Raw genomic sequence first — 10,500 nt, forward strand, 5'->3', positions numbered from 1 at the left:
AATAAGTTCAGGAAATAACATCTACTTAAACCAAAATGTCTTGGGGGGGGACCTGCAGTTCTGTCTTTGCTTCTCAGAATGTAACCAATGTTGTCCATCTCCAGTAGGCCGCCCGCTTTGGGTCCCACAAACCAGCAGATTGCAGGGCACAATAAGGGTACAACCCCAAATTAATTCCAATTCCATGATATTTTGGTCATCCCCAACAAAATCTCACTCCAATGTTCTTTTAAAAGTTGGCAGCTCTGCTCCTACTGCAGTTTATCCAGCAGAGGTCCCTCTCTACAAATGTGTGTTGGAGTGCAAGTTGGGAAATATACAATACAGTCGTATTGTATATTTCCCAACTTGCACTCCAACACAACAGTGGTAATCATTATAACCTCGGTCGTTTTTGTGATTTGCAGACTCAGCGGCAGCACGTCAATGAAATATAATAAGTAGCCTCCCCAAACTTTCACAGATAGGCAAACTCATACAGGCACATGTGTTTGGGTGTGGTTTTAAACTACACCACAACGTAATGCTTCCTAGTCACATCAGCTGTTTCCTTAGTCAGTCCTTCCAGTTAACTCAACAGATAAGTCACACTGTGTCTTCATATAAGCCTTTTCTTTTTAGCAAGACTATTAATAGTCTTAACACTATTAACATTCATTAACACTATTAATACAGAACCTCTGAGACTCTGGATCCTTGAGCAGCACTCAGTAAAACTCCTCTGTGCTTCGTACAGCCCTCTGCAGCTGTGTGTGATGTACGATTGTGGTTCGTAGACCACAAGAGGTTCTCAGCGCCGACTATTTATAATCACATCTCTGACTATTTATAATCACATCATTAAAGGTGATGACGAGGGACTGATTGAAATGTTTCACCGCGAGCACTCCTTTGGAGTCTCCCCGCAATAACTCTAGATACTATAATATATTCTTAAATGTATGTATGTGTGGTAAAATACTATTTGAAGGAAACTTTTATCTTTAATCTGATATCATCGTATCAGAATACTAAGCCTGGCGTGGCTTTGGTATACAAAACAATCTTAATTCAAATATAATGCAATAAACCATAAACATAAGAACATTTTTGTTCACGGGTTTGCAGAGAAACTGTTATGTTCAATCATGGCAAAACATTCTTTCTGCACTACTCTACGAGCATTACATACCAATTAAGGTAATAGTTAATCAATGAGACTTACAATTTTTAGTTTGAGGTCTTGTTCAGAGCTGGGATCTCCAAACATGGTTACCGGAGGACCTCCAACCACTGCTCTTAAACTTAAGTGCTGCTTAGCGCTGGCCAGGTGGTCTGCAGTGGTTTCGTTAGAGAATTCTCACAGTTGTTGGGGGGCTTCCATTAACTTTCTTTTGGTCGTGCACAGACTTCTGATTAATACTTTTTTAACTGTCGTCTGTGGATGCTGTATGGGGCTGGATCGGGTCTTCAAGGAGGTCGGCAGCACCATACTATACTTCCAGAATACTCAGTATCAGTAGTCTTAGTAGAATTATGGTGTTGTTACTTTTACTGTACTTATACATCTTGTTCCACCCCACACATTAAGCTCTAAAGCTGGAGAAAGACACGTCCGCTATTGTCACAATTGCAAACGATATGTTTAGTTTTAACCTTCTATTAGACAAACTCCTCAGTGTCTCCTTCACCTTAAAAGGAGGCGGAGGCCCCGCCCCCTCACTACGTCACAGGAGTAGTAGCTACACATCCGTTTAAATAAGTGGAGCTGAACGTCGTTGCCCTCCGTTCTCTGCTCGCGGGAGACCAGCGCTGCTCGGCGGGACAAGCGGCGACCACAGACGTCCTGTCAGCCCTCGGTAAATGGAAAAGACGGGACCGGTTGGCTTTTTTCTCCACACAGACAAACCAGAGGAGGACGTAGCAGGGGAGAAGTTCAAGACTGCTGTCTCCACCACCTGAGGGAGAGAACCGCCGCGACGTCATCAGCGCGTGGAGAGCCGCGAGGTGAGCGGAATGTCACTCTGCAGGTTACTAGAGCAAAAGGTGGCAAGAAGACACAAGACATGTAGGTGGGGGAACACGGGACCGCCACATTAGGCCAGTTTGAGTATCTAAATACGTTTGCATTGCCATCGTTACTGCAGCTGTTTCTGGTGTTACTGGTATCAGCCAGTATAGTAGGTATGCTGGTTGGTGGAGGGGGGGTCAAATGGAAATACAGTGATTAAAGTAGTTCCCCTCTTTTCGTGCCATACCTTACTTCCCCCCTCATCCGATCAAACACAAGACTGTACACAACAACGTGCTGCTCTTTTCTGAGCATGCAGCTTGCTTTACTTTGTGTGAGTCTACAGCACTAAAAGGGCATATTTATGAAATTGACTGCAACTATGTAGTACCGCAGGAACCTCTCCACCCAAGGAGCTCCTGCCGCTGGTCTTAATTAAAAAGAGAACGGTTTCTGAAGCCACATGTCCAGAGAAACGGCCCGGCATGGGCCTCTGTGCAGTGCCGGTCTGACCATCGGTGATGTGCACTTTGTAGCTTTGCACCATACTCTATGACCTGCGTTTGTGTGTAAATTAGACTCTGTATAGTGTGTGTGTGTATGTGTGTTGTCTCGTTGGGGATCCATAATTTAGTTTTGTGTTTGTCTATGAAAGAAGGATCATTGCTGGAAAAGACAGCTGGTGCAACAATGTGGTTTCATCTCTGCATCTATTGAGCAGCAAATTGTGCCTGCATTGCATGAAAACAAATGGGACCAGTGATGGCACACAGTACTGATTAGTCAAGCACAGATCCATCTAAAGACAACAACCAGTTCTAGATCAAACCTTTGGAAATGAATGCAATTTACTACGTTTTGTTATTATTCCACTATATCCACTACAGCTAATATAATTAGTAGTAGTTATTCTAAATAACTGGTTTACTTCTACCAATAAATGAATCATTTCTGTCATTTGCATCGAACTCAACAGCCAGTAAATTCTGAATACATTGACCCGAGTTGAATTTCCCAGAGCTCAAGAGAAAGTCATCATACTTGTCCTAATAATATAATATGTATATGGAATTAATATGTGCCCACAATAACTACTTTGTCTATCTTGACATTTTCTTTCTGTGGAGATGAACGGGGACACTTGTGAGTTTATATGTTGCTAATGAAGAAATAAATCACTAACCCAAAAAAATCTTGTTAATTGCCTGAAATAAAATCGCTAACAGCTCACTAGCACTTATTTTTCTCACCCGTCCCTTTCTCTCACTTTCTCCTTCTCACTCAGTCTTTTTCTCGTTTGCAGTTTTGTTTTTTTCTGGGCTTTTTACTCTGAATTCGCCGCTATCACTCTTCTTTCTGCACCGTTGAGACGATATCCTCCCGCCTGGAATGCACAGGCTTGATTTGGTCAAGTGGCATCGCATACGTTGGCTCAACTCGGGCGCGATTGCTCTGTACTTTTAAGCCACTACTTGTAAAAACCACCACAGCCGCGCCGGTCAAAAGGTGCCCCGGCAGGTTTTTCAGTCACAACCGTCTGCTTCTAGCTTTTGGTTCCGGTTGATGGGGACGGCTTCTGTGTCCGGATCCGGACGGGATAATCGTTCACACACCGTTGACGGGAGCTACCACACACACACGGTGCCACCTGCCCATCAGTCCCCAACATTCACACACGGCAGTCACCGCTACAGGAGCGATGTTGGGGTTAAGTGTCTGGCCCAGAGACCCATCGACACACGGGTTAGCAGGCCCTGGGATTAAGGCGCCAGTCCTCTGATTGGAGGACGAGCGCACGTGGTGGTTTGGTCTATTGCCCTCCGGTGTGTACTCGGTTGTTGTGATCTATTTGCAAAAGTCGAAATAATCGAAACACCTGAAAGTGATTTTGGCTTCTCAATTCTGGGATCATCATCTAGGTTAATTTGAAAGGGGCATTTTTCAAAAGGTGGTTGGATTCACTTTTCTTTCTAAATTCCTTCATGAATAAGCCCCCCACTAATGGGAAGGTTTGCTCCCTGTGCATGCGGCTGTTTGTGGTTTGAATGCAGCCTTGGGCTGCTTTACATGGTGTTCCTGTGGCTGATTAGAGCCAGGTGTCTACTCGAGGAAATGAGGGTATTGAGGGCAGCCTGCTTCACTGCAGAGGACCAGCTGCTGCAATCTCAAATAATCTTGTGGGAAGGCGAGTCGTAAAGCGAAACATGCCCTTGCTGAAATTGGGCGCTCTAGAGGACAAATTGTGCTGCTGTTGCTCATTTGGAGAATGAATCTAGACCTGCAATTATTTTATGTTGGTGCTAATTATAAATCATGGAAGCAGCTGAAGAGCCGGTGTTGCTGACTCATTGCTGAGTAGCACACATTGGTTGTACAGCTGTACACGAAATCAGATCGCTTTTGTAATGGAAAAAAATTGAGAAATACGTAAAATGTTGCCTGATGGCGTATTCCTAACACCTACAGCTCTAACGTATTGAACTGAGCTATTTCATTGTGAAACTGTTGCAATATGTTTTGCTTGTGTTTCCATGGGGTTTGAAAGCGATGATGAACAAATGAGCAGCAGAATGACTTTAATAGTGGACAGTAGGTCACAGTGGAATCATGCTGGACACTCTTCTTGGGACAAATTATTAGGTTAAAGTCAGTTATTTTTAGGCCTAACAACTGTGAACTCTGTGTTAAGCCACAACTCTGATGGTTTGTGTGTGTGTGTGTGTGTGTGTGTTTCCCGGTTGGGTTTTCAGTTGTTGTTGTTTTTTTTTTACCCGGATGTGCCAAAGCCAATGGACTGGATCTGCTGCCCAGAGGCAGCCATGTTCTAGTCTGTTGCAATTCTCTCTGCGTCCTCCATTCATCTTTATGCCTGATCATTTGGCATTTCTGGATAATTGAGTAGGCTCGCAAATCCTTGGCACTAAAGGTTGTGATCTCTTTGATCAGCTCATCCCTTTCCAAGTGCACTGGACGACGTAGCTTGCTCTCTTTTGTGCGGGTTGTGTCCGTCGGATGGAGAGCGATTCAGAGGGCGTTCTGTGTCGAGCCATAAAGTACTGGACACCTGTTTACATTGACCTGAGCGTCCCATATCAGTGCGCACTCAAAACAACAGGTAGTTGTCATTTCAACCTTGACGGTTCCCAAACAGGTTTGGGGAGAATTACCCTTTGATGAGTGGATCCTGAATTATGCGCCACCCGAGCGTACCTGGACACACGCAGACACGAGGACAACATGCCGCTCGGTGTCTCTGTGCCAAAAGGCAGCTTGCTATCTATAATGTCAACTGGCCACCGTATTATGAAAGCCTAGCAGCATTACATTATTGACAAATAATTTTAAGTGTCAACTTTACATTGACACTTTCTCGCTCTTTGCTCTTCGCTCTTTGAAGATTTTTCCATACGTTTCTTTCACTTTCTATTTAGGAACAATTTGCATTGCACTTATCTTAGTTTGCATCCGCCGCTCGACTAATCATCAGAGGGAAGCCCTACTATGAATACCTTTTTTTTTTTTTTTTTTGGTTTGGTTAAAAGAAAGTAATGGGAGTTAAAGCCCTAAATCATCAACCGCCTTCGACTAACTTATTATACCAACCTTGTATACATAACAACGTATTCCCCATTTTATTTGTACAAAAAAAAATATCGAACATAAACTACATTGAAGAACGTTTCTGAGGCTGATAACTTTAATAGACATTTTTCAAAGAAAATACTTATTTATTTCAGAAAGTAAGCAGTTCATAGCTTTTCGTGGCCACTTATTTAACAGTTTTAATTGTACATTTCCATCCTGCCTGCCTCACTTTCCTAACCTCATTTCTTCGCGGCTGCCCCGAGCTTCAGGTTGCTATGGTGAACAGCAGGGTGGAGGCATCCACGGTGGCAGTGATGGGCGTTGGCGGGGGCACGGCGTGCAGGCTGTGTGCAGGATGCGGAGGACGGATCGCAGACCGCTTCCTGCTCTTCTCCATGGAGCGGTACTGGCACACGCAATGCCTCAAGTGCTCCTGCTGCCACACTCAGCTGGGCGAGTACAGCAGCACCTGCTACAGCAAAGGAGGCATGATCCTCTGCAAGGACGACTACATCAGGTGAGCCCTCGTCATCTGTGTGGGCAGTGGTCAACGTTTCACAGTAGTGGAAGCCGGAAATTTGTTATTTTACGGTACACTACTGTAATTCTTTAAACAAAAGTGTAATACAACCCAATACCTTTGCATCTAATTCCCCACAAATAAAAGAAAGACAATAAAACCCAGCCTTAGCTGGCTCAGCATTAAGACCACAAACTGGTCGCTTTGAGCAGATCTGTTTTAGACACGCTGAAAAGCCGTTATAAAAAAGCAGATTATATAATAAATAGTCCATCTATCAACAATCCATTTTTCTATCAATCGTCAGTAGCAGGTGTTCCCATTAGAGTGAAGTGGTCCAGCACTAAGGACACAGCTGGGATTTACTATGAGGAACTTTTTAATCTGTGAAGTTGTTTTCTTACTGGATTTCCTTTTGGAGATTCTTTGTCAACAACCCCCCCCCCCACACTTTCAATACAACAAATTTTATTTTGTACAGCCTGAATTTGCTGTCCTGAAACCCTCCCAAGCCAATTCTGATCAACCCCCCCCCCCGCTCCTGTGACCCATGGTCTATGTGTATTCAGAGCCAGTGAGCCAATTACTTATTAAGAAACCGCAACGAACGTCAACGACCCAAAATCATTTTCGCTAGTGAGCTATTGCAATATTTACAAGCTGAGTCAATTTTTGATTTTATGTGGAATTAAATAATAATGCAGACGTAGCTGTTCATGCAATTGGGTTAAAGTAGCTGAATTGACAGACTTGTGCCGTGGCTTCGTGTGCAGGCTGTTTGGACACAGTGGTACCTGCAGTGCTTGTGGACAGTCCATACCTGCTAGTGAGATGGTTATGCGAGCTCAAGGCAATGTTTACCACCTTAAAGTAAGTATGATTAAGCAATCGTATCCGTCCTACCTTTACGTCACACAGTTGTCATGCTGTTGTCAATGAGCTAATCTTGATTATACATAGACTGACACTATCGCTCTCTGGTTTTCCTAGTGTTTCACCTGTGGTACCTGTAGGAACCGCTTAGTTCCTGGCGATCGCTTTCACTATGTCAATGGGACGATCTTCTGTGAGCATGACCGGCCTGGAGGAGGTCTGCTCGGTGGACATCCAACTCCACTGCAGGCCAACAGCATGATGTCCGACCAGAAGGTGAAAGGCCATTTGTTGATAGCAGGCATTTATCCACTTTTTAGAATGAAAAGTAAAAAGTACACTTGGGCAACAGGGTAAGGTGTTGCAACTCTGCAAGGTAGGCTATTTCTTTTTTATTGTATTATATAGAGCGTCAATGATGTCGGTGCAACTAGCACGGGGATCCATAACAGTCAATCAGGATTGTAAAAACAGATGCACAAAATAGAAAATATTCAACTTTCTGTGTGTAGTAATAATAATAATAATAATAATAATAATAAGGCATCATTTCATCCATTCCTCATTGACAAACCAGAATTGTGTCATTACCAAAAGACTAAATTAGTAAGATAAATCCAGCCTTAATCACATGGATCAATTAATTCATCAATATCTTGCAAGATAAGGAGGCATAGGATCTAGTATGATTTCATATACTGTTAGAAATCCAGAATGTACTTGTTTTCTGTGAGGATGAAGGGGAATCCCTGTGAGTGTAAAATCAGTTTATATGTTACTGGTGAGGAAATAAATATAACACACAAAACAAACCTTTGGCATTTTGAAAATGTATGAATATGTATATAACGTGCCTGTTGTCATCCACCTCCTCGTTGTTTCCTCACTGCGTGTCCGTCGTCCAGCTAGGTGCCGATGTGAACTGGCCCAAAGGCGGCCAGCTTAATAGAGTTATACATGCGTTCCCCGGAGTTCTCGTGTATTCTTATTTTTCCAAATAAGTGCTTTGTGTCGTTAAACGGGCGCCACGCAACACTAGACGAGCGCGCAGACTTGGGCCAAAAGACGATGGCCCAAAGCTGAATCTATTTTAAGACCCTGATTGGCCAGGACGCCCCGTGGCCCAACTTCAATATAGCTGTCAGCCATTGAGAATTCCTTAAACTGTGGCTGCATGCACAATTCTTACTCGATCATGCAATTTGAAATGAAACGAATAGCACACAACCAAAAATGAAGCACAGCATGTAACACAATTTTGGGCAATCAGATACTCATGACTGTGAATATTGTGACGGTGGTGAGCATAAAGATGTGCAACTGATGGCGTAACCAAGGGTTTTTAAATCACAAATAGATGGAAACACTCAGTGCTTGTGACATTTACAACCCCCTCTCTCCAATGTTTACAGGTCTGCTGAGGAAGACGATGGAAAACCAAATGTGTGCCTTCTCCACCCACCTGTCTCCTTCACCCGCCTCCTCCACCTGTAAATCCTGCCATTGGTTGAGCACCCGCCAGTCACTCCAGTGTGGGTGTAGGAACCAATACTGCTACTCGGTTCCATTTCAATAGAGACGGCTTTTGCTGAGTAGACAGTGAGGAGTGAAAGTGAAGAATTCTGTTGGAGGCATGAGAATACTGACGGTGATGGAATGTATTTCTACAGCACATTGATGTTTATTGTGAACTGGGGCAATATTACTGATAATATTGCTGTATTGCATGGCTAACATGGTGAAATGGAAGATTGCTATTGGATTACTTCCCCTTGAATCATTCGCTTTTACCCAGCTAGCCAGTTGCAGTGGGCATGGAGTGTCAGAAATAACATTTCTACAGGGGCGTATGTAAGTATACTTTCAAAAATGTTAAACAAGTTTGGTGTTTCTTTTTTTTTACTGGTTATGGAAATTGAAGTTGCTGGATGTTCAGTGAACAAGACAACATCTATATTGATACTTTAACAAAATCTGTTATTTTCTTTGAAATATTCAATTACATTTATTTTGTCTATTTGATCCATTTCTAACATGTCATTCTGCAGCTATAACCAGAGTGGTTTGGGGGAAGGTGTAGTTGCCCTCGGTTGGTAGTGTTCCTGCCCCCGAAAGTATTTGCTTGAATTCTATGTACACAATTGTTTTGCAAATCTGGTCTTAAGCTGCATTACAGTAATGAAGGACCACACCAGAATCCTTTCCTTCTTCTAGCCCATTATCAATAAATCTCATAAATCATTCATTCTGTATTTATCTCAATGAGAGTTGACCAGCACCATAAGCCGTCATGTTTACCTTTCTGACCATTTCCACATCACATGTTGAATAAGCACAGCAATACGATTCACTGGAACTATTTTACAATGAATGGAATGCAACACATGCCAGTAGCTTTCCCTTTAATAATCAGACTTTTAATGAGTATGCAAAGAATGTAGGGCGAAGCGCTGATGACATGCGTCTGTTATACTGATGAGTTAGTGCTTTGGAAATGATGCTGAATTTACTGTGTGAATTATTGTAATGGGAGTCATGGTAGTGCTATCGTTCCCTGTTTTTTTATTTTATGGACTGGACTTGTTTTTGCTTGACACTTATTAAAGAATCAGACATTATTACCCCGAAACATGCGTATCTTAATAAATTGTATTCTAAATGTTATATTTTGTTCTGTCTATTTCATTCAAAAGTTCAGTCACAGTTTTTGTAAAGTGCAGCAGAATACTTCACTATCATGGGATCTTGGTCATAATTTTATTGCACTTAGATTATAAGGTATATTAATAGAAATGGGTTTACTTTTAATGGATTCACATTCCTTAGCTTCATATGTTTCCACGGAGATCAGCTATACAGTGCTTCACATTTTCCACATTTTGTTATGTTGCAGCCTTATTCCTGTTGTTTTGGTTCTTTATTTTTAACAGATTTGCAAAAATTTGCAAAAAACAGTTCACTTTGACATGAGTTGTTGTGTGTAGAATGTTGAAAATAATGAATTTAATCCATTTTGGAATAAGGCTGTGAATAAGGCTGTAACTTAACAATGTGGAAAAAGTGAAGTGCAGTATTTATAGGTCTTATTTGTTGTAGGTATGCAATTTAAAGTTAAGTTTATTAATGTCATAATTTAGTTCCTTTTGTATAATGAACCTTAAAGCCTTAAGGAGCTGCCAGCATAACTCTGTTTTGTTACTGGGCAAGTAGAACCATCAGTATAGTCCTTTTAGGGCATCATTGCCACTTAGCCTTTATTTTCTCTAAATCTCTATTTGAATCAAGGTCTCTTCTCTAACTGGGCTTTCTTCTCTCATTTATTGTTTCATATTTATCCAAAGACCTGTGATTCCAATAATTAAGCTTTTCTGGGTTTATAATAATTACTTTAGTAGCAATGGTACTAAAAGACATACAAGATCAATGCTCTTACTATGAATTTATTCATACTTTGTATTGATGTTGGGCTCCCACGTAAACCAAGACTGACTGGAATGCATTGCTGCAGCAGGACCTCCGCATGGAGTTTGTC

The 10,500-nt window shown here is 42.1% G+C and overlaps 1 protein-coding gene across 2 annotated transcripts; it reads left to right on the top strand.

Moving 5' to 3' along the window:
• Positions 1-1,703: 1,703 nt before the first annotated feature.
• On the top strand, positions 1,704-9,632 carry lmo4a (LIM domain only 4a). Of its 2 annotated transcripts, none has more exons than XM_040197641.2 (5): positions 1,704-1,986; positions 5,845-6,092; positions 6,869-6,965; positions 7,086-7,244; positions 8,381-9,632. In XM_040197641.2, the coding sequence occupies exons 2-5, from the start codon at positions 5,851-5,853 to the stop codon at positions 8,387-8,389; spliced, it is 507 nt and encodes a 168-aa protein (XP_040053575.1). In that variant the 5' UTR covers positions 1,704-1,986; positions 5,845-5,850; the 3' UTR covers positions 8,390-9,632. The 2 variants fall into 2 exon arrangements, with proteins under 2 accessions (XP_040053575.1, XP_040053576.1); XM_040197642.2 differs by having other exon boundaries at positions 1,845-1,986; positions 5,839-6,092.
• The last annotated feature ends 868 nt before the right edge of the window (positions 9,633-10,500 follow it).

This window comes from Gasterosteus aculeatus, chromosome 14 (assembly GCF_964276395.1).
Source record: "Gasterosteus aculeatus chromosome 14, fGasAcu3.hap1.1, whole genome shotgun sequence".
Classification (NCBI taxonomy): domain Eukaryota; kingdom Metazoa; phylum Chordata; class Actinopteri; order Perciformes; family Gasterosteidae; genus Gasterosteus; species Gasterosteus aculeatus.

Coding starts and splice junctions, on each gene's coding strand:
- lmo4a (XM_040197641.2), top strand. CDS start 5,851: ATGGTGAACAGCAGGGTGGAGGCATCCACGGTGGCAGTGATGGGCGTT. Junction 6,093..6,868: donor TGCAAGGACGACTACATCAG/GTGAGCCCTCGT, acceptor CTTCGTGTGCAG/GCTGTTTGGACACAGTGGTA. Junction 6,966..7,085: donor GCAATGTTTACCACCTTAAA/GTAAGTATGATT, acceptor TGGTTTTCCTAG/TGTTTCACCTGTGGTACCTG.